The sequence below is a fragment of the Xiphias gladius genome, chromosome 22 (assembly GCF_016859285.1).
Source record: "Xiphias gladius isolate SHS-SW01 ecotype Sanya breed wild chromosome 22, ASM1685928v1, whole genome shotgun sequence".
NCBI lineage: Eukaryota > Metazoa > Chordata > Actinopteri > Istiophoriformes > Xiphiidae > Xiphias > Xiphias gladius.
The window spans coordinates 23,646,724-23,670,337 of NC_053421.1; the positions used below are offsets into that span (position 1 = coordinate 23,646,724).

Sequence of the window (23,614 nt, forward strand, 5' to 3'; positions counted from 1 at the left end):
CTCAATATTTACTCATCACACTAGTAGTTACTATCTTTTATCTCAGGTTAGTCTTCTGGTTTTATTCCCACCAGGAAATTCACTGTTCAACAAGTTATATTTAGATGCTATGTTTGAATGGCTTCCTGCCGTCCTGCTGTCGCGCTGGGTAAGTTGTACTGCAAAAGGACCAACTCTCTGAGTTTGGAAATATTTTACAAAATCACTATTAACATGGCATTTCAACACACAGTAATCTAGTTTTTTTCAAAGTCCCTTCAGGGGCCCTCATACAGCAGCATGTTTGTGTTACATTAAGAGTGACGCATCCCTGTTTCAGGAAGAGCTGTTCGACAAAGCAAACAAAACTGTTCTGTGTGTTTTTGTTTTTTTATGCCATTGATATTTAATGCAAAACATTTAAATCATTAATCTGGCTTTCAGGTGTATTGCACTGCCACGAGCTGTTATCTCAGTCAGGGTGTACTCTCATATTTTCAAAAGAGCTCGTATGAAAAGCGCGTAACTGGGGCCGTGCAGTCAGAAAAGGTAAAGCTGGTAGAAACATAGTTGCTCTCGTTCTTGTAAACCCAGAAAGTGACAGGTAGAGGTATGACAGGTATGAGGCTCCTATACAGTACTCTACTTTGTCTTTCTATGCAGCGACAGTGGAAATTCACTACTGTTTTTCTTAAGTTGTATCTAACATAACAGTCACACAGATTAAAAAAAAAAAAAAAAAATCATGCCACTGACCCCAGATCTGTTGTTGAACGCTCAGTTAAACAACAAAGGCTGATATAAAAACAAAGGGGGATTGATTATAAAAAAGAAAATTGAGCTGTAATCACAGCGCTGCCTCTAAGTAGTAACGTGATGCCAGTATGATACAGCTGCGGCTGTGTGAGCAGACACACATGAGAATTATCTAAGTAAATGGACTGATTATCTACATATCCCACACAGACCGTAAAAAAAGCACTGGCTCATGACAGCTGGTCCAACTGGTCCGACGGGAGAGGAGAAAAAAAAAAGGGAGGGCAGGAGGCAGCGGGGAGGAGGGTTCAGAGGAAGCAGTGCCGTGTTACAATTAGACGACAAGATATGAGGGGAAGGAATCTGACAGGAGAGGAGAACAGGGAAGGCAGAGAGACCAAACGTTCCTGAGAGTTTCTGGGTTGAAGTGTTAGTTGGTTTTTTTAGTAATGAAGTTTGGTGATGTGCAAGTTTTTACTGCACTAATACACAAAAGGATTATTTTACCAGTCAGATCATCTCTGACGACGTGGGCCGACGTTCATCTACCTCATCAGGTCAGGGTGTGTGTGTGTGTGTGTGTGTGCGAAAATTCTGTCCAAATCAATTACTTTCTTGTTCTCTGTCGTAAGACAGGCAAGTTTTTCTCTGGAAAACCCGGAATTTGCTTTATAGCATCTAATTCCTTAACCATCAGAAACTTGTACACTCGTACCTAAACCTGCTGCGAAAAGTCAAACCAGATTTTCTACGATTTGGAGAAAAAAAATCAGCTGCTAAAATGTGAATTGTGAACCTCGGCTGGGTTAAAAAACTTGTCAAGTAAATGACTGACTACGAAAGAATGAAAACAAAGATTCAAAACAATGAAGCCTTGGTTTAGTTTTACAGACTTCAGCCCAGTAAAAGAACAGGATCATAAAATCCTAATGAACTAAAAATCTATCTGAAGGACTTCCAGTTATGCATTTCTCGCCGCAGATATGTTTGCTGATTATTTCTGTGCAGGAAAAGCCTATTAAACAAACAGCAATTTAAGACAATAGAGATGTTAGATAGCAAGAGGTTAGGTGTTATTGCTTCATCGCCATGAAACGGCAATGCTGACCGTGCAGGTAAATTCCTACAGTCTGTTTCTTGCTCACCTAGTTCCTGGGAACCAACAAACTTATCCAAGGTCTTATTTTCCACAGTTCCTGTTGGAAAACTGGGAATCCGATTCCAGCCGACACTCTACCTCTAACATCATCCCTCCAGCATGAGCGATGACAGGGACAGGAACAGGCCTGGAGGAAGCTGGAGCCAGAGCCAGGGAGCCAGACTGGCCCCAAACGTCAAACCCACACTCAGCCAGAAAGAGAGGAACGGCAAGGAGGACCAGTGGAAGCGGGAGAAGACCGCAAAAGTGAGGCGATCTAGGAGCAGCGACTCAGAGAGGACGGAGAGAGGGAGGAGGAGGGAAAGAGACAGGCACCAGGGAGAGAGGAGACGGCGCGGGAGGAGTGAGGAGGCCCGGAGACCAGACAGGAGAGTGGGGGAGAGCGACCGGAGGAAGGTGAAGCCCCCTGAAGATGATGTGGAGGACACTGAGTGCGCTGTGTGCTTCTGCTCCTACGACAACGTCTTCAAGACCCCGAAGCTGCTGGCGTGCGGACACACCTTCTGCCTGGAGTGCCTCGCTCGCATCAACGTGACCTCCCCCGAGCTCAAGACCCTGCCCTGCCCTGTGTGCCGCGAGCTGACCGAGCTCCCCCACGGCCAGGACCTGCCCCGCCTGGGCAACAATGAAGACATCATAGGAAAACTCCCACCAGACATGCAGAGGGCACTGTCCATCCGCTTCAAGCGCAGCAAGGGCAAGCTGGTCCTCAAGAACCCTCCTCCCGCCAGCCCCACCAAGCCTAATGTCCTCACCCTGCCTAAAAAGAGTCAGGATGGCCAGGTGACAGCGGGCGGCGACCTCCACCTGAGTGCAGTGGAGCAGGGAATAGCGCCAACCACCGTGGTGAACGTGGGAAGGCCTCCGAACAGGGTAAGAGGTCGCCTGCGCAGCTTGTTCCGCTCGGACCAGTGCTACTACGCCGTGGTGGCGTCCATCATCACCATCGCTGTGGCGCTCATGCTGGTGGGGATTCTGGCCTTTGTGATCATACCGAACGTGGTCATTCACCGGAGGCCTGTTAATCCGGCGAACCTGACGTTACAGGATGCCCCAGGAGCCGGAGATGAACTCACTGCACCCTGAAGGGGCAGGGGAGGGACGGGAGACTACTGCCCGGAATGAGACTAAAGAGGACGGAGAGAATACCACAGGAGAACTTGTTGTGATTCTCAATGATCGTTTTGCCTCCCTTTTACCTCTTGGCTAGTAATGGTGAAGGAAAAACTAAGCGCTGGGACACATTCAAGCTGGTTCACATGCAGTGAAGTGAAGAAATGAAGGAAAACAAGGACAGCAACATTTTTTTAAATATAGGACAGGCAGGCTTAAAGCTGCACATGAAGGAAACGGGGCAAACACGCATGTTTTGTTTTGTTTTGACCTTTGTGTTCTTCTCTGAGCATGATTTTGTGATTACTGTGAAAGCCAGAAATGCTGTGTGTGTGTGTCTGTGACTGCGTGTGTGTGTCTGTGACTGTGTGTGTGTGTGTGTGTCTGCTCCGAACGATTAATAAGCTGTAAATGTTGAAATGCACTAAACTCTGTGATGAAAAGTCTTGAGTATCTTTTGATTGCATGGGGCCGAGCTCAGTAACCAGCTCAGGGTTTCTTGTTCTTCCAGATTTTGTTTATAGACCTGCTCATTGTACATAGCCACAGATGATTTATATATTTGTAAGTATTTTCTCTTTCTCCCTCATAAGAATCGACTTTATTCTCAAATAAAGCCTTTTTGGACGCACTGAAAACTCATTGCTGGGTATTTCCAAAACACATGGTGACAATTCGACTTCTGTAAGCTGATCTGGATTTTTTAACATGTTGTTTAGAAATGAAACGATGGCCGGGTTGCTTTTGAATGCTCTTGAGTTCTTTATATATGCCCGAGTGCGGTATGGTGAGGCCTCCCTGTCCTTTTTCCTCGGCGGTTGACCCCCACCTGGTCAAAACAGACTGACTGCCTGTTTCAGAAGCCGAGGTTTAGACACCTGATACCCTCTAGTGGTGTAAACAGACTAGTTAACAGGCTGGCTTGGATTCTGGACCAGCCCCCCCCCCCGGCTGTGCCTCGCTGCTTTGAGGCCGGCAAAACCTGTTCGACCGCATGGGTGTCTCTCTGCCTCCGCGGCGCTCGAGCCGGTTCGTCCGCACCTTCTCGACAGCCAGATGAGATCCGGCGATCGCCCGCCACGCGCCAGCCGAGCTCCTGGACGTCGGGAGGAGGGACGACGCGCCAGAAGTGAATCACGCACGTCCACGACAAACACCGCGGGGAGAGCGGAGGAGAAAGCTGGGCCCGTCTGACCTGCTGTCGTGGAGCAGATTTTTTTTTTTTTTCACATTTTAGCCTTCAGTCGCTGCCTTGGAGGCAAAGGTAAAAAAAAAAAAAAAACTTACCTGTAAAATGCAGACTATGACACTCATTGCACCTGCATATTCAGGTAGCTCGGTCTCTATGGGTTGGGCCCCTCCAAAGGGGAAAGACGAAATAACAGAGTTCTGCTTCACCAATTCGTACTGAATCTCATCTTTTCTTCCTTTTTCTTTCCTTTCTCTTTGTTAAACATTGGAGATGTTGACCTCTGGGCAGCTACTGAAATGACCCCATTGTGAGGAGGAGCTGCCATCAACCCATCTGACGCACGACAAAAGCCAAAGGCCCCCCGGCTGGACGCTGCTTTTTCTGTCCTGGCTGGGGTCACAAGTCGAAAAGGCCGCAAGCCACCGGTTTCATCTTCCGGTTCATCTTCGTCTTCCGGTTTCTTGCAGCCACAGGCGTGTCGTACGCCTTTTGAACGTAAAATCCGGAAGGTTACCAGCAAATGTGGTGAAGTACAGGACCCCGAGCTGTGGCGGAGCAGAAGGAGAAAGTAGCAGAGATGGAAAATCACCAACCCCCCCCCCCAAAAAAAAAAAAAAAAAGTAAATCACAAGTACGTCAAAACTGTACAGTACTTGGGCAAATGAACAGAGTTACTCTCCACCACTGAGGTCAGCTTATGAAACTCACTACCCTTGAATTAACTCCGCCATGACCGGCCGCAGCATCAAAGCGCCGCTCGGTGCGTGCATCAGTAACAAGGCGCTACAGCAGTTACGCAGTGGCCCACAGGTTATGGCACTTGGAAAGGGGTCACTCTGGACGATGAGCACGTTGGGGGGCTACTTCCGACACACTTCGCCTACAATACCTCGAATGCAGGGCTTTAATTCTAACACTGTATTTTTACAGTGTGTTATTAGTACTTGTGAGTTGTTTTTCCACCCTTGCCCGAAGACACACCTCCCTTAACCTTCTGGACTACCGAGGCAAATATGGTCGGGTGGACGAAACCAGAGAAGACCCCCCCCCCCAAACCCCCACCTGATCCTCTCCTTACGCAAATGAACCTTTACACGTTATGTGACTGACTGGAGAGGGGCTGAACACTAGAAACTTTAGACCAGAGAGTCCCCCTCAGCAGGAAGGGGTCTCCCGTGGACATTATCGACCACTATGGCCTCCACTCCCTCCGCCTCCGCCCTCTCTGCTGTTCTCCGGTGTCGGGGGAGTATCTGGGCCAGGAATCCGCCGACCAAGCGGCCTGCCGCCTCGGCGTGCAGCCTCGGACTGGCCCCGCCGGCTGAGCCCAACCGGTCGAAGCAGGCGTCAGCGTGGGACGCTTTTCTCGACGGTGAGCGTGTTGTGGTGGCAGGGGGGCTGACTGTGGCGTATAGGTCGCCCCAGCTGGACGGTAAAATGTTGAGAAAAGAGGATTTCAGGGAAAGCAAGAAACCGCATCACGCAAAGCCTTCGCATTCCCCGGGGGACGCGCACTCAGCGCTGGTGCCTGAGCCGGCGCACAGACTGGCATCTGACCTGCCCGGAACAGATAAATGCTCCAACATAATCCAGATGATCAAGCACGAAACGTATGCTGCACTCATCCGTGAGAAAGTGTTGCTGAAGGAAATCGGCGTTTTGAACGTGTCCATAACGCCCCCGTGTTTTATGGAAAGTGCAGAACATTTCCCGTCTTTCCTCTCGGATGGCTGGTCAGCGCTGAAGAGCAACTTCTTGTCTTTGACTGCTCTGGTGTCAGAATTTATGGTTTTGAGGCTGGCGGTGCTGTGGGGGGTCCGGCGGAGGCCCCGATGATGCTCCGCAGCGTCTGCCGTGCCAGCAGGAGGAGAAAATCCAACCAAAAGAGATGCCCTGCAGGTGATTGGTATGAGTCTTCGCCGGATGATTTTAAAAACACAAGCACATACTGTCATTTACACTATCTCAGTTACTGTACCACAGAATACAGGAGGTCGTTTCCCCTTCTAAGCGAATGGACGTGTCCACTGTCCCACTGCCCCCGCCTCCTCCAAGGACACCTCCGGCCGTGGACAGAAGATCACAGAGGACAGACCTGACCGGGAGAGAGACAGAGACCTCAGCGACAAAACTACACGCTGTGATCTAACCTTATTTAATGATTTTTACTTGACTTTCACCACATCTGGACTTCAACACAGGGATAGAAGAAAACAACTGGTTGTTTTTTTTTTTAAGGGTATTGTTTTGCTTGTTTTGCTTTAGTATATAAGGAAAGGTAAGCAACTCTGTAACAAGTCAACTGTTGTCCTACATTTTACTGAGGCCTCCTGGTGGGAAGTTCAAATAATGGCAGTACATTAGTTTTTATTTTATTTTATTTTATTTTTAGTTTACCCTGTATGTTTTGCACAAAAGCTTATTTTGCAGACATTGCGGAATAAAATTTCCCTTTGGAAGCGTGCAAGGTCTCACAAAATGGAAATATTCAAATCGAGTCTGAGTAAAAACTGCCTGCTCTAAATGTGGTGGAAAAATATCTGAACTACCTGAAACTGAAAAACAGAAAAAAACAAATACTGGGTGCAGGTATCGGGTCACTTATGTAAATGTACCTGTTTTTCCGGATGTGCTCTTAGTATGAAAGTTGTGATTGCTATCACTGAAATACAGTGGCTGGAGAAGTAATTAAGGTATTTGACTTTGGTAAAAGTAACCGTGCAACAACCTAAAAGTACCCCCTGCATTCAAAAACTTCAAAAGTGAGTGAACAGAAGTGTTGTCAGCAAAATGTCCATAAAGGATCACAAGTAAAAGCTCTCATACACTATCATACTGTATGGGCAATATGCAGTGGTGGAAGGTTAATACACACATTTACTCAAGTGCTGCACTGAAGTGCAGTGCTGAGCTACTTGTGTTTCACTTCAGTGATCCCGTTTTACGCCACTTCATACTTCTGCTTCACTACATTTCGGAGGGAAATATATTTAGTAGGGCTACTCTGCATTCACTTGCCAGCTGCGGTTACCGGTTAACTTTACAGAATAAAGTTTTGCATGTAAAATATATGATCGGTTTATAAGATATGACACAGTGTTATAGATGAAACTATCCGGCAGTAAACGGCAGACGTTAGGTCCATCTCAACCAGCCTCAACGGTAAAGTGTTACTTCCACATGAATGCATATACAACAACAATCCATTCATTTAATATATAATAAGATAAAACTCACATGGGGAATTGTTTGCCTAATGAAGAATTTAAATTTGGCACTTTGGTACGTTTTACTATCAATAAGCTACTTGTATTTTTACACTGTGGTATTGCTACCTTTACTTAGGTAAAGGGTCTAAATATTTCCAGTGTAACCGAGTACATTCACTCAAGTGCTGTACTTAAGTAGCCTATGATTCTGAAGTACTCATACATAACTTGAGTATACCTTTGTACTTCATACTCCTACATTTGAGATGGAACCGTACTTTTATTCGATAGTTAAAACAAAACATATAATCAGTTTTACATTAAATAACCCTACAGTATATAAAGTACTATTACCGCTGACTTAGTAGGCGGCCCTGACTTTTGCACGACACAGTGACTCTTGTGTTGACTTCTTTTCACTTCAAAAATCCACAAAATATGTAATTTGCCTAAATTATTTCATAAAAACTATATATGTATAATATATATATATATATATATATATATACATACACATATACATATATATATGTGTGTGTGTGTGTGTGTATATATATATATATGTATATGTATATACATATATATACATACACACACATGCACATATATATGTGTATATGTGTATGTATATATATATATATATATATATATGTGTGTGTGTGTGTGTGTGTGTATATATATATATATATATATATATATATATATATATATATATATATATATATATATATATATATATATATATATGTATATATATGTATATATATATATATATATATATATATATATATATATATATATATATATACACATACACATATATATGTGTGTGTGTGTGTGTATATATATGTATATTTATATACACATATACATATATATACATATACACACACACACACATATATATGTATATATATATATATATATATATATAAATCCACATCCCCTCTCGCCCCCTTCCCTGTCTCTTTATTACCATATCTCGAAGCCACAGTGCGAGAATTTGCGTCTTCACAAATGCACCGACGGCTGCTGTGTTTTTTGCCACGAGCTCCGCAGCGTGCGGCTCAGGCGCCGACGCGTTGTGAAATCTCTCAAGGTGACAGTTAAGGCGGGACTTCCCCTGACTGCCTCTACCCAGGAAGTCGTCGTGGTACCCCCCCCCCCCCCCCCCCTTCCTGCCTTGCGAGAAACAGGAGAAACCGGAGGGACGTGAAGTTGCCTCAGTAGCTGTGCAAAACTAGCCAGAGCAGCGGCCCCGCACCGGCTCCACCCGTGCCATCGGTTCCTGGCGTCAAACTTCGCCGGTTGTCATCGAAGAGACTTGAGGGCAGGTGTTCCGGGGGGGGGGACGAAATGGCCACGGGAGGAGAAAGTGTCCACACTGTTACGGTAAGGGCTAATTTCAGCTGGCTCCTCCTCGAGCCTCGGTATTTACATCTGTCGAGTGTTTGTAGATGTGTGTTTTTATTTTATTTTATTTTATTTTGTCCGAATAACTCGATGTTCGGCCCCTCTGGCGAGGCAGCCACAGGTGATAAGAGAAAATCGATCAGAGAGAGTTGGATGATTCATCACTACAGTTCACAGAAACTTCCTACGAAACGGAAAAGAGTACGCTTGTATGCTCGTCTGATTTCCTGCTTTCTTTTGTGTAATGTGTGATTTCCCATCTTTGTAGTCACTAGTCTTTGCAGTCTTTTAGGGCTGCCTTCATTATTTTCATTATTGATTAATCAGTCGATTATTGTTTTTTTTCGACAAATCGTTCGCTCTGTGCAATGTAGCGCCGAGGCGATTGGTTGATGTTCAGTCAGTCGATCGACAGAAAAAATAATCAACCATTTTAACAGTTTCAATCATTTTCCAAGCAAAGTTTGTGAAAAAAATGCCAAATATTCACAGGTCTCGGCTTCACAAATGTCTGTTTCTCTTTGTCGTATATTATCGTAAACTGAACAAAACATTTGAAGACTTAAACTTGGATCCTGTGAAGTTCTGATTGATCTTTTTCGCTATTTTTTTTCGACATATCATAGACCAAACCAATAATGGAGAAATTAATGATCAAAAATGATCGATAATGAAAATAATCGTTAGTTGCAGCCCCGATATAATGTTAGAAAATAGTGAAAAATGCCCATTGCAATTTCCCAGAGTCTAAGATTGCCTCTTCAGACAGCTTGTTGTGTTCAACCAACAGTCCAAACCCCAAAGATCTTTAGTTTGCTATCATATATCAAAAAGGAAAGCATCTAATTCTCACATTTGAGAAGCTGGAACCAGAAAAAGTTTGCCTTTTTTTCCCCTTAAAAAAATCACTTAAACCATTTTTTGATTGTCAAAATAGTTGCAGATGAATTTTCAGTCGATCGGAAAATTGATTAACTGACTAATTGTTGCAGCTCTACAATCTTTATTCTTTTAAAAGTACATTATGGCTTTACTATTTCAGATGGAAGGGGATATTGAAAGTTGAGGATCAGCCTGAAGCACAACTTGACCCCAAGATGAATCCTGCCCCTCGTCATATTTCATCCATCTTCACCTTCACTGACACTGTATTGTGTCCTTATAACTTTAGTCAATGCACAGTGGGCCAAAAAGGTGTGACTCCGCGTCTCTGATCCTGCACTTGTGATGATAAACAGGCTGCCCTTCCCCTATCCCATTCCTATTGTCTGTAACAAGGACAAGTCTTTCTATTCATACCCTGTCCTCCTGACCCCCCCTCCCTCTCTTTGAGCTTCTGGGCCATGCTCCGCAAGAGAGGCTCCCTCATTCTTTGTGGTACGTTCCTGTTTATCACCTGGAACGCCATACTGGTGCTTCTGCTGTGGGGCAGACCCCCGCCTGGGCAGCCGGGCGAGCCTGGGCAAGAGCAGAGGCCAGAGGCGGAAAGCCCTACCAACGATGTGGTGGGAGATGTGCTCCGAATGGCGGACACGTTCGAAGCGGAGCTTGAGCTGCAGAAAAAAATCCTGGTCCAGATCCAGAGTCACCACTCACTGTGGGAGTCGTCAAACAAACACAAACCGAAGGCCGTAGTCCGCCCTGAGCCTGTCATTCCTATCCTGGTTATCGCCTGTAACAGGGTCACCGTGAGGCGCTGCTTGGACAAGCTCCTGCAGCACCGTCCTTCAGCAGAGCTTCACCCGATCATAGTGAGTCAGGACTGTGGACACGCCGAGACCGCTGAGGTGATTCGCTCTTACGGAAATCAAGTAACTCACCTGAAACAGCCGGACTTGTCAGAGATCGCTGTGCGGCCAGAGCACAAGAAGTTTCAGGGTTACTACAAAATCTCCAGGCATTACCACTGGGCCCTCAACCAAGTGTTCAAGACCCTTTCCCATTCCTCTGTTGTGATTGTAGAGGATGACTTGGAGGTAATCATATCGGCCATTACTGTCATTAAATTGCTCCAGTTAATGTTTATACAAGAAATCCAGCCGATACATTTAAAAGGTTCATGCTTTTATAAATGAGTAGATAAACTTTGCATAGGTTCCATGTTTTACAGCTGATAAGTTGTCATATCCTTAAAACAATTGATTTCACTAGTCGGCATCTGTCACACAAACCGGATTTTTCATCTCCTACTCTAGGTGGCGCCAGACTTCTTCGAGTACTTCCGAGCCTTGCTGCCATTCCTGAAATCCGACCCTAGTCTGTGGTGCGTGTCAGCCTGGAACGACAATGGCAGGGATGGCTACGTGGATCCAGGCAAGGCTAACCTGCTCTATCGGACAGACTTCTTTCCTGGCCTGGGGTGGATGCTCCTCAGGGAGGTGTGGGAAGAGCTGGAGCCAAAGTGGCCTGCTTCATTCTGGGACGACTGGATGCGTCAGCCTGAGCAGCGCCGCAACCGTGCCTGTATCCGCCCAGAGATCTCACGGACTTTAACGTTTGGCCGTCAAGGTGTGAGTCTGGGTCAGTTTTACGACAAGTACCTGCGTTATATTAAACTAAATACCGAATTTGTGCCTTTCACCAAGTTAGACCTGAGTTACTTGAAGGAGGAGACGTACAGAGAAAATTTTATGAAGGACGTTTACGGTGCTCCCTTGGTTACATATGAAGATGCTAAGCAAGGGCAGCTAAAAGGACCCGGGCCCTTCCGCCTTCAATACTCGAGTAAGGAAAGCTTCAAAGTGCTGGCCAAAAACCTGGGAATCATGGACGACTTGAAGTCTGGCGTCCCAAGAACAGGATACAGAGGAGTTGTCAGTTTCATCTCAAGAGGAAGGAGAATCTACTTAGCCCCCCCTCCAGGATGGACCCAGTATGATCCCACCTGGAGCTGATCCTCCTGGAGAAAGCATATGTGCAGTAGCCTTTTTGTAATCTCTAAATGTCAGATGGGGAGAGCATCACAGACCAAAGAGCGACGTCCGCAAACTTCCTCTCGGATTGAATGATGTGTAGTTTAGTTCATTGCCCTTGATAATGCAGAATGGATTGTCCCTCTTTCTGGTGTAGGGATCATTGCCAATGCTACTCAGGTCTTTTTCATTATTCCAAAAAATTTATTACAGAGTAGGATACAGCCTAAACAGTTTGTTAGACTAAACTGCTGTAATTCACCAGAGATCTATTTTTTATGATATGCTATTGTGCACATGACATTCATTAATGCATTCAATGCAATTACCCAATTCGCCACTTTTGTTTAAATTATTTGCAATTCTTGCAAGCCTATATGAACTGTTTATGTCTGGTATAAATATGAAATCTTAATCTGTGGTATGGTTGCTTATGGTGTTGGTGACTGGTCATAACTGCAGTATAATTCGTCATTTGATTCTCCTTGTTTTTGTCGTCTATGAAAATCAGTTCTTCCTGCTTACAATTTAATTCCAAATAACTTTGTTACATGATTCATAAGTGTTGTACTCCTTGCAGGTTTGTCACCTCGCAAACTACAGCATTTGTGTGTTTGTATATTTTTGGAATAAAAAAAACAGTACACAATTTTTGTTTTTTAATCAGTAACTTCATTCAGTTAACTTTTACAGAAAGAGTACTATGTTCTCACTTCATATTATCTAATGTCTTACAGTATTACCGGTTAATAATATGTATTATAATATGGTAAATTCCACTACAGTTCCCAAAGATACCAAAGATGTGGGGCTGGGGAAAAAAAAAACAATATGATGGAATGGTGTAGCCATTGAAAAAGTGGGGTCATTGGTTTGAATATTTCAAAAATATTTTATTTAAGCAGATACACAACATAGTTTACATTGAAAGCAAAAGGTTGGGCAGATTACCTACTTTGTTGCTTTTTGAAGTGAAAACAATTCCCTGCAGCAAACAGACATAAAAAAAGGAGCCCTTCTTCAAATATCAATGCACCGTTACTATTTATTTCATGAACATAAAATATAGAAAAAAATTGAATGGTAATTGTAATATGTGCAAAAGTTTGGGCACCCTACTAAGTCAGTACTTAGTTTGGCAGATGTTACAGCTTGCAAATGCTTTTTGTAGCACCTAAGAGTCTTTCTATTCTTGATTTAGGATTTTTTTTACCCACTCTTCCTTGCAGATCAGTTCAAGTTCTGAGATACTGTACGCACACTATCTTTATGATCTACCCACACATTTTCAAGAGCTTCAGCTTGTGTGTCTTGCAGTAGTTCATGGTGGACTTTGAGGTTGGCTTTGGATCATTGTCCTGTTTTAAAATCTAGTCTCTCTTCAGTTTCACTTTTCTGACTTACTGCAGGACATTTGCATCCAGAACTTGCTGATGTCCAGTGGAATCCATTCTTCCATCTTCCGGTGCCACTGGCTGCCACACAAGCCCAAAGCAGAATATTCCCATCCCCATGCATGACAGTTGGCATAGGGGAGTTAGTAAGTACTGGGTTAGTTGGGTGCCCAAACTTTTGCACATGCCTTTTTTTTTTTTTTTTTAAAGTTCATTATATAAAAAGTAGCTAAGTGCATTAACATGTGAAGAAAGGCTGTTTGCTGCATGGATTGTATTTGCTTCTTTTCTCTTCAAAAATCAAAATATGTAAATTGCCTAAACTTTTGCATACAACCATGTATATGAAGCTCGCCAGTCAGTATTGAATTAGATGACTATAAAGCTTAGTAAGCGAAACAAATGGAAACACTGGGTTTCTAGAAAGACGGTGACAATCAGGGCATATGACAAACTACCTGCATAGTCTGCATTAGTCACCCATGACGGGAGTCAAACGCCTGTTTGGTTTCACCCGGACATTAGGGACAGTGTCGTTGGCGTTTACGGAAGCCGTCCTGGCCCAAACGTCGCAGCGCGTCCCTCGCTAAGGTTGTGGTCGTCTGTTTACCTCATCTGTATCGATGATGTGAGACCCGAAACCGCTGGCTAGCTAGCCTAGCTAAAGTAAGGGAGAACCGGTAAGAGATGGAGGAAAAGAACACATGTGATGGGGGTGGCATAGTGATGGGCTTCCTTTTAATTTTCATCTGTTCTCACCTGTTTGCTGCAAAGCAGCCGTTAAATTCTCACTGACGGCACTAGCCTGTTAGCACGTAGCTGCAGGCTAGGCTAGCTCCGGTGGGTTCGTGTTTCGGTTTGATTTGATATGGCAGATTGGGAACTCCTCAACATTCGCCACTGCTGGGATTATTTTGTAATTTACCCCTTTTTAACTACACCCAACCGTTGTTAATAGGGACGGATTTGTAGGTTAGTAAACTAGCTGTCACGTCCGCTGTTGAAGCCTTAGCTAACGCTGCTGCTAGCGAACCCGTCTGGCCTGGAATGGAGCCAGGCGACTTGCGAGAGAGCCCCGCCGGGTCCGGGGAGTCAGATGCGGGGGATTGGAGGGAGGTTATTCCCGATGGGGATGGGGATGAGGAGGTCAAAACTGCCGAAACAAATGGAACCACACGGGAGACGGCGCACAGGGACACCTGTGGGGAAGGCGAAAGTGAAAAACAAAAAAGCGCTGGAGAGCAATTGCACAGTCCCTACGAGGAGGAACTGGACCCCCGGATCCAGGTATGAGAACCAGCGGCTTATGATTGATCTGTTAGTGGTCATTTATCCTCCATCAAGCTAACATATTAATAGGGTGTAATGTTCAACTATTTTTATGACTATGCAAGCAATTTCTATTATCATGATATAATGCTGTAAACGGGCCTGCTTACAGAATCGTATGTGCAGATGTTAAAGTCTTAAAAATCACTAGATTAAGTTTCCTTTTTAAAAAAAAAAAAAAAAAAAAAAAGCCTTAGAAGATATGAGATACTGGGAGTCTACACAGTTTTTAAAAATAGGTGTAAAAACTTTGTTGAAAGATGTAGAAAGAGGAGGTAGGTTTGGATGGATTTAATATTTTATCCTCCTGTTACAACTTTTGGGCATTAGTGTAGTGGAGGCACAGTAGTCTCTGTTATGATTCAGTGCAAGCCAGGACCACTATGGAAATAATTCATTTAAGATTTGTGTTTTTATCCTGTGTCAAGCTTCAATTTTATGCACACTTTGTTTGCTTTTTATAATGCTTGTGGTATGCTTTGTATTGTCTCTATTGCACCTCTTATGTCTATGTTTCATGTTGTATTGAAGTCGTGGTTTTTTTTCTCCTTTGTCCTTTTTTCTTTTTCTTTTTTTTTTTTTTTTAAATTTGGACAAGTCTGTTATGTATAGGCTGTCTTACAAAGTAAAACCAAACCAAACCAAATGGTACCTGGGTTGGTAATACTGGATTACTCTTGGTTAATCCTAACGGAAATGGTAGCTATGTGCCAGAAATAAAACAAGTTAATGATTCATTTGCCAGTATTTTGTGATAATTTCATAAAAAGTACTTTAATCTGTGCAAATCCAGTTGTCAGATCAGAAGCGATTATCTCGTCAGTTGGTATAAAAATGTCACCGTCAAATATCTTCCATTACGGTTTGTGCCTCTCTTGCATTATCATTACACCCAAACAATTGAAGCCTAATTACATTTTGCTAGTAATGATAATACATGAAATACGAACTGGAGCTAATTTCACTCAGGCTGCATGAGTTACATGTATATACAATTTATTGTTAACACTTGACTTTAGGTTTGGCATTTTTAAGCACTACATAAGCACAAATAAGTGGTTTATTACACACTATAATGTAGTTGTATGCGGCCTTATGGAGATTTCTAAGTGTTTATTTATGTACTGTATTTGTTGACAGTTATAACTTCATGAATACATATTTTCAATTATTACAACTGTTTTTTGGTAAATTGTCATTCATTATCTGTTTATAGAGCAGCCTCCATTTATGGTGCACATGATGAACTGCAGTTTTTTGACAAGTACATTAATTAACACTTATCTGTGCTTACAACTACATTAAAATGTGATTAAAAACCATATTTTAAATGTTTATATACTGCTCATATGTGTTAAATGGGGGGGCTTAAAATAAAGTGTTGCCAAGCAGTACACTATTTTTCTTTTTCCCACAGGAAGAGTTGGAGCACCTCAATGAGGCCAGTGCAGAGATCAACAAGCTAGAACTGCAGCTGGATGTAAGTAGCAATTAGTGCTGTAATGGTTAATTGAATGAATAATAGACAGAAATTTAATCAGCAACAATGTTAATAAGCAATTGTTTAATTGTCAAGCAAAAATGCCAAACATTCTCAGGTTCCAGCTACTGATGTTTTAGGATTTCTCTGTTTTGTATCACTGTAAACTAAATATCTTTGAGTTTTGGACTGTTGGTCAGAAAAAACAATCTGAAGATTTTATCTTCAGTATGGGGAAATTGTGATTTGTCACTTTTTCTGATAGTTCATAAACTAAACAATTGAAAAAAATAAGTGATAATGAAACTAATTGTTAGTTCCAGCCTATTCTACCCATTTCATAAAGTTAAGTCTTCCCACACGACTTATAAATATGAAGAACAGATTCAACAAAAATGCTTTGATTTTGACAAAACAGAACTCATGATGGATAGGAAAAAACAAAAAAAATAGTTTTTAACTTGGGAATTGCTGGATTCTGTCTCTGTTGATAAATATTTTATTAGACCGCCCAGAAGGTGCTAATCAGTATGATTTTGTTTTCATTATCTTTTAAGCACAATGTTTGAAAGTGTGAGAACTCTTAAAATGGAAAATGTATTGGTGCTGATAGTTTGACACTCAGCGAAAGCATTGCTCATATCCAGCATTATGCCTGTGTGCAAAATCCAATCAGTCATTCCATTATAGGAAAATCTAATCTCGTCATTTCCATGCATTATCCATCCAGGATGCCAGATCAGGGTACCGGAAGATCCTAACGGAGTCTGCCAGGAAGCTGAATGCTCAGAGCTCTCAGCTTGGTAGCTGCATAGAGAAAGCAAGACCGTACTATGAAGCTCGTCGCCTTGCAAAAGAGGTATACACAAACCACATGTGCGTCAGAGAATTTTTACATGTGTCCTGTGTGTTTAAAATATTGTCGTTTTAAAAGAGAAACAGGAGTATGTACACCATTGAGGAATCTTCTTTGCCAGAAATACAGTTTACAATCCTGAGACGCAAAAGTTTACAATACTTCAGTGAATATAGTGCTAACCTCTAACCTCAATGCAAGCAAGGCCATCTGAAGTTTCCTTAGGCCAGGCACTTCATCCGTACCATATCCAAGAGTTCTGCTGGGAGCAGGAGGAAACAGTTTTACCTGCTTTGCTTGTAACTGGCCGTTGTGGATCAACATGAACCCAAACAAAGTGAATCTTATTTCACTGCTTTGCTTTGGACCTGCAAACAAGAACTCACCCTTTGGTCCTCTTCATATTTAGCAAGAAAATGCGTCCCGGGGTGAGGTGATCACCAGCGGAGAGCTCGCAAATACAGTAGTACCTCCGGAAATACATTTTTAGGGAAAACTAGACTCTGATTGTGCAGACAGCGTTTGGAGTTGTTCATGGATGCATGTATCCACGTACATAGTATATATTATAAATCCCCTACACGCTGTTCGTCAACCATGGCAAACAACGTAGACAAAATTTTGATGGTCACAACTACTTTTATTTATACATGTAGAGTTTCCACCGCACCCGGGAGAAAGTGGTGTGTTGTCCTTATGATGTTGACTAATGATGACAGAGGAAGGTCGCACTTAATGACAAGAAATCACTTTATTTACAGAAGACAAGATGTTTTCAGCCGTCCATCCTTCATTCTTGTCTTTCACGAAAATGTTTTGTCTTTTGTAAATGAAGTGACTTCTTGTCATTGAGTGGGACCCTCCTCTTTCATCATCAGTGACTAGAGTTTTCCACATGTAAAAGTAAATCTGTGCAGGGACGAGAAACATGAAAACAATATGCATGTGAGATTCATTCTAATGCCAGGTGTGAACTGCAGTCCATCTTAACTGGATACAGGCCTACACACAATCTGGATACTTCTTTTGTTCCTATAGGAGCTGTAGCTGTGTGAGATTTGCCTCATGGGAAATTGTAAACAAATTTAAACAAAAGGTTTTGAAAAGCAATTTGTTTTCCTTTGCTTATTTGTTATTGGCCCGATGGACTAAATCAAAAACTATGATTTACAGTTTGACAGAGATTTCATTGTAATTGGATTTAACAGAGCAAGGGGTTGTGTACTCGTCGTATTCCAGGTGTGTAGACTGTAAGACGTTTGTCTGCTCTCTGTAGGCACAGCAGGAGACCCAGAAGGCGGCTTTGAGCTACGAGAGAGCGGTTTCTATGCACACAGCTGCCAGGGAGATGGTCTACGTGGCAGAGCAGGGTCTGATGGCTGATGGCAAGAACACCCTGGATCCCACCTGGCAGGAGATGCTCAACCACGCTACCTCCAAGGTAATAAAAAAGAGGAGGTAGACATACTATAAGACAATGACTTCAGATTTACGATTGGGTATAATTGGGATTTTTATCAATACTACTTTTCTTTCTTGTACTTTATTGATACTTTTATTGGTTCTTTTTTATCAGAATTTTTTTTTTTTAATCAATGTTTTATTTATTATCATCCTCCCTCTTTCTGCTAATGTGGATTGACTGTACAGCTGGTAGAGGGAGGAGGGGCTGTTTTGGGAGTGGGGCCTGCCGTCTCAGCCAGAAAATCAGTTCTCCTCCACGGTGTGTGTGTGTGTGTGTGTGTGTGTGTGTGTGTGTGTGTGTGTGTGTGTGTGTGTGTGTGAGAAATATATGAATGTATATTAATGCCACTGATATTTGGCAGCCTTGGACATATTCACAAACTGACTGTTCTGGGTTACAATTACAATTTTGTTCCATCTCACTGTAAAAGAGGGCCTGGCCGCGGGTGCAGTTGGTGTTTTCTCTACCCTTGAATGTTGAAGAATAAATAAGACCTTTTTGAAAATATTTGGGTCCTGAGGACAATTGTAATGTCATTGGCAACATAAATGTATTGTATTTGAAGGACAGGCTGGTTATACGACAACAAATTACACCAAAACCATATTTTCCACTCTACTAATCACACTCGCTGGTTTCATCAGGTCCCAGTAAGAAAACTGAGCTTAAAATGATCCCGGAGTTTTTATAAACAAAAAAAATGGTTCCAATTCAGAGCTTGATTTCCGTGCACAACCCTAGTGATGACACCAGACCTGGGTTTGGTGGACCACGTGCAGTAGGTGCAGGATGGCTATGGTGTCTCACATGGGACAATGCATGCCTTACAGTGAGAGAAATCATGCACAGGACAAAAAAATTAGTTTGTCTAACACTCGGTCGATAGTAGGATAACTTAAACAATTTAGGAGAGAAGTGACATGGACATACAGGGCCTGACTCACGGTTGTTTGGTTTTTTTTTACAAACTTTAGTGGATACAATGTTAGAATGAAGAGAAAGTTCGATGTCTTCTACTTACTCCTAATGAACTGGACTCGGTTTTTTGCGAGTGTGTGTGTGTGTGTGTGTGTGTGTGTGTGTGTGTGTGTGTGTGTGTGTGTGTGTTTGTGTGTGCGTGTGTTTTAACACCCTCCCCCCGTGTGTCTCTCACAGGTGAACGAAGCAGAGGAGGAGCGACTCCGCAGTGAGAGGGAGCACATGCGCGTAACACACGCCTGTCAAGAGGCTGAGGCTCGGGTTCAGATGCTGCAAAAGTCCCTCAAAAGAGTCATCCTGAAATCCAAACCTTACTTTGAGCTCAAGGCCCAGTTCAACCACATACTGGAGGTGATGCAGACATACAGAGCCCAGTAGTGCCTCTGTTTGTAAAAGTACATAGAAGATCTTATGTGTAGTTTGTCCAGTACTCTGTTACTTCCACTTTCCCATTCTCACAAGAAAAAATTGATTCTGTTTCTGTAGTCAAGTTGTCAAATAGGGTTCAGCATCAGTGCTAATCTTCAGATTCTCCAAATTTAATTTTGATCCACAAAATCCTGGATTGATTCATTTCAATTCGATTCTCGATGATCTAGTTACATCAGATAAATACGTGTGTTGTGTAAAGTACTTTTCTGAATTTATCACGGGAGCTTACATTTTTTTCTACATTCAACAAGTGAGCAACACTTGTTTAATTACAGTGAAATTGTTTAAAGTGCACATTATCAGCTAAATTTGCAAGCACATTTCCTGGTTATAATTATTATCTTTTCCTTTGGAAATTGCAGAACGACTAAAACATGACACCTACGTGTGCATTAAAAACCTGCACCACTTACAAGGGCGTCATCGTTATGCATCTTTTAAAATACACAAACAAAAAACCCATACAGTTACACATGGAATGTTAGAGGCAGATAGTTCAGCTAGGTACAAGACGGCCTATTTAATGATCACTTTGAGCACAGACTGGGCAGAAACTGAAGCACTGTTCACTAATTCATCTGCGATGTTTGTGCTGACAAGACATCAGCTTGATATCTGGAGACAGCTGTTAGTTAGTGTTTGCTCCCCTACAGGGACAGACTGAATGAAGTAGAATCTGCACACTGTTCCCTCGGCTTCCACGGCCTCACATCTCAAAGCCAGAGATCATATCTCCTCCACAAACACAAACCGAGAGCTCGGATCAGCGTGCAGAATCTTTTTTTCAGTCTAATTCTCTCATCGATGCAGTCTCTAGATTCTCTATGAGATAGCCCGAGTCACTGTCATGACTCAAGGCGGCTCATATAACCAGTTATTTTCTGTGTTACTTTTTAACTTTTTTGTGCACATTGTAATAACTCAATTTCAACAAAGAAGACATTTTACACATCATGAAGCCTTAACTGAACCATTTACAACAGGTAACCACTGGATACACTTAACATTTAGCACAGATGTACATGTTTAGTCCGAAAAGGGGCAAATGCAAAGATCGATCTCGGGATTTTAAGAATCGATATTGGATCGGTCAAATAAAAATCATGATTAATTGGAAAATCGATTTTATTTATTTATTTATTTATTTATTTATTTATTTTAAATCCAGCCCTAGTTGTAAATATGCTGCTGAGTTGGCAAAAATGCTGTAACGTAGTCGGTGTCTGTGTCTAGATTGACTAGAGGTCACTGGTAGTTTATTTTTCTGTTTTGGCATAAAAACCGTGTTGAAATTCACAATGAAAGTTGCTGTGCCCTCTGTGTGACTCCAGGAGCACAAGGCCAAAGTGCTGCAGCTAGAGCAGAACGTAGCGAAAGTCAAGACCCGCTACTCCATCGCCCTGCGAAACTTGGAGCAAATCAGCGAGCAGATCCACGCTCAGAGGGATAGGGACCAGGCCGAGGGAGGGCGCCCAACCATGTGCGGTGGGCGGAGTCCCCCCGTTGGAGCCGAGTCCGACATCAGTGTTCAGGAGGAAGGCGGGGCCTGCGGTGGTGGTGTGACTGGGAAAGATCGAGTGGATGCAGCCATTGACCTGGTGGAGAAATACAAGGAGAAGGAGAATGAAAAGGAGAGGGAGCGGGCAGGCTCGGATTCCCTCTCGGTCTTCAGCCTGCAGACCATCGCTTCCGACTTGGAGAAATATGACTCCATCGAGCACCTCGGGGACCTCAGCGATGTAGGGAGCGTAACTGGGGATGAGGGGGAGAAAGAGAAAGGCGGCGCGATGGACAGAAGAGACAAGCTGACGGAAACATCCGCCAAAGAGCGCCAGCAGCAGTTCTGCAAGCAGCACCACCGAAGCTTCAGTTTGTGAGGCCGTCGGACAGATGGCTGCTGTAAACACTGCAAAAGTAAAATGTGACTTGTCAAAAACATACAAATTAGGGTAAACACCCCTAACACATAGGTACCCACCAAAGTAGAAGACAGTGCACTAGCTGCAAATGTAAAACTGGAGTGACGCAGTTGTAGGTGTATGATACTTGTTGTAAATACACATTATTTTAAAGCTGACACTGATCACAGTTAATTGCAGCCTAGTTAGGACACTACTGGGATCTACAGAGGTTACATCCCTCCAGGAAATGTATACTGTATATTCACTCCCCTCTGAGGGATTCTGGGTAGAGTTTGTTCCTTGAGCATGAAGGAACAGCGGGGACAGCTCAAAGGCCCTGTTTGAACAGTGAGACTCCACCTTCCAGTCGTGTTGAGTCCTATCAGCAATAGATTCGAGACACAGGGTCACACGGTCTCTCTCCATACACACTCAGATCCCCGCTCTTATCCACCCTCATCCAGTTAGTTTGCTGGGAAAAATGACGAAAACGATTCCGTCAGTGCAGAGTGAAAGCATGTGTGAATTCCCGTTTCATTTATTTATTTCCTGCGACATGCTGCAAGTCATGCTTTTGTTATTTTTGGCACGGGAGAATGCGTTTTTTGAAAATTCCTGAAATGATGAACAGAGCGAACGGAGCGGAGTCTGAAGATGCTGAAGACTGTTTGACTGTTCCCGCTCCGACAGCATGCACTCCTAGTTAGCTATTTAAACAGACACTCACCACGTATTCAGGGCTACACGCTGAAACAAACACTGACATAATTCAAGCTAAGATGATGAAGCTCAGCCATGATTTCTTTTTAATGTTGTTATGCTGTAGTCTTTTGATGCAAAAGCCTTTCCCAAATTTGTATAATTTGGATATTGTTTACATTTGTGTAAGTAGATTTCTTTGGCAGAAAATCAATTTCCTCCTCTGTTCGCCTTTTTTAAAATTTTCCATTGTTGTAATTTGAAGCGTGCCTTGACACAGAGCAAGTGAACAACTTAGCATGAGTAGTACTTTATGATAATCTCCTGTATTTCTTTTTAGACCCATTTAAATAACAAGTGTGTGGCCTGTAATGATTTATTTTTTTTTAAATGTAATAATCTGACTCACCCAAGCACCGTTTTCTGATGAGACTTGAAGAGCTACGATTCATTTTTTTTTTTTTTTTTGGTTTTGACTTCTGTGTTTCCTTCTTTTATGATATTGTACTTTGATTGTTTTAGGTGTGTGATGCAAAACAATGAAGTCAAGAAATGACTTGTAAATGTATGTAATTATTACAGAGCTGGAAAATATTGACATGTACAGTCACACGTGTCGCTGATTTGAATATATTTGACAATTTTGTTGTACAGATGTTCTGGATACCCCCAGTTTACCATGTGGGTTTCAAACATTATTGTTGCCGTTAATCTGAAACCCCTCCCACCTTCACTTCTGTCTTAACAATTCCTCTTCACCCCTTTTTAATGGCATTTGTGAGTAGGTCAGAATGTCTCTCGCTGTTTCCATTTCATGCCTTGTCATACCTATAACCAATAAAACAGATCATGCCTCTGGGGCTCCCGCGATTCCCGTATTTTCATATTTCCTCGCTGTAGCTTCGTGCGTCAGGCAGGATGTTAATTCCTGTTTTTACAGATGCAGGAAGAGGGACGTCGAGGGATAGAGTGAGAGGTTATGTCTTCCCCAGCCTTCCCCTTCAATTATTCAGCACATGTATAAATATGAAGCGGGATGCTGATCTCAGAATAGATGGCGGAGGATGGTGGGATGGTAAAGACACAGAGGGGGAGATAAAAATAAGTCCGCGGGCTTCGATTTAATAGATGACCAGTGTTGTAGAAACGACCGACGGCTGATTCCTTGACTTAAGCTCCGATGGGGCTTTAGAGAAGGGGCTTAACACTGATGCTACCACAGCGCCATATCGGCACCTCCACCCGCGTCTAGTCGTCCTGCCGCGATTGTTCGAGGCGGGGTAAATAAATCCGCTCGATTACCATCAACCCCAGACCCTCCTCTTAAGATTCATTATGACATTTTTG

General features: G+C 43.0%; 4 protein-coding genes across 5 annotated transcripts; all 4 read left to right on the forward strand.

Annotated features, from left to right (window-relative positions):
* Positions 1–62: 62 nt before the first annotated feature.
* Positions 63–3,591, forward strand: rnf183 (ring finger protein 183). Of its 2 annotated transcripts, none has more exons than XM_040118528.1 (2): positions 63–148; positions 1,929–3,591. In XM_040118528.1, exon 2 carries the CDS (start codon positions 1,994–1,996, stop codon positions 2,978–2,980), a length of 987 nt encoding a protein of 328 aa, XP_039974462.1. In that variant the 5' UTR covers positions 63–148; positions 1,929–1,993; the 3' UTR covers positions 2,981–3,591. The 2 variants fall into 2 exon arrangements, with proteins under 2 accessions (XP_039974462.1, XP_039974461.1); XM_040118527.1 differs by lacking the exon at positions 63–148 and adding an exon at positions 1,116–1,292.
* A 377-nt stretch (positions 3,592–3,968) lies between these two features.
* LOC120783730 lies at positions 3,969–7,169 on the forward strand. The gene is made up of 2 exons (XM_040116890.1): positions 3,969–4,271; positions 4,470–7,169. Exon 2 carries the CDS (start codon positions 5,394–5,396, stop codon positions 6,033–6,035), a length of 642 nt encoding a protein of 213 aa, XP_039972824.1. The 5' UTR covers positions 3,969–4,271; positions 4,470–5,393; the 3' UTR covers positions 6,036–7,169.
* Positions 7,170–8,591: 1,422 nt separating this feature from the next.
* On the forward strand, positions 8,592–12,382 carry mgat1a (alpha-1,3-mannosyl-glycoprotein 2-beta-N-acetylglucosaminyltransferase a). The gene is made up of 3 exons (XM_040118817.1): positions 8,592–8,800; positions 9,864–10,797; positions 11,017–12,382. The coding sequence occupies exons 2-3, from the start codon at positions 10,165–10,167 to the stop codon at positions 11,713–11,715; spliced, it is 1,332 nt and encodes a 443-aa protein (XP_039974751.1). The 5' UTR covers positions 8,592–8,800; positions 9,864–10,164; the 3' UTR covers positions 11,716–12,382.
* Positions 12,383–13,660: 1,278 nt separating this feature from the next.
* Positions 13,661–23,120, forward strand: sh3bp5la (SH3-binding domain protein 5-like, a). The gene is made up of 6 exons (XM_040118628.1): positions 13,661–14,414; positions 15,874–15,936; positions 16,667–16,795; positions 18,069–18,233; positions 19,413–19,586; positions 20,999–23,120. The coding sequence occupies exons 1-6, from the start codon at positions 14,175–14,177 to the stop codon at positions 21,542–21,544; spliced, it is 1,317 nt and encodes a 438-aa protein (XP_039974562.1). The 5' UTR covers positions 13,661–14,174; the 3' UTR covers positions 21,545–23,120.
* The last annotated feature ends 494 nt before the right edge of the window (positions 23,121–23,614 follow it).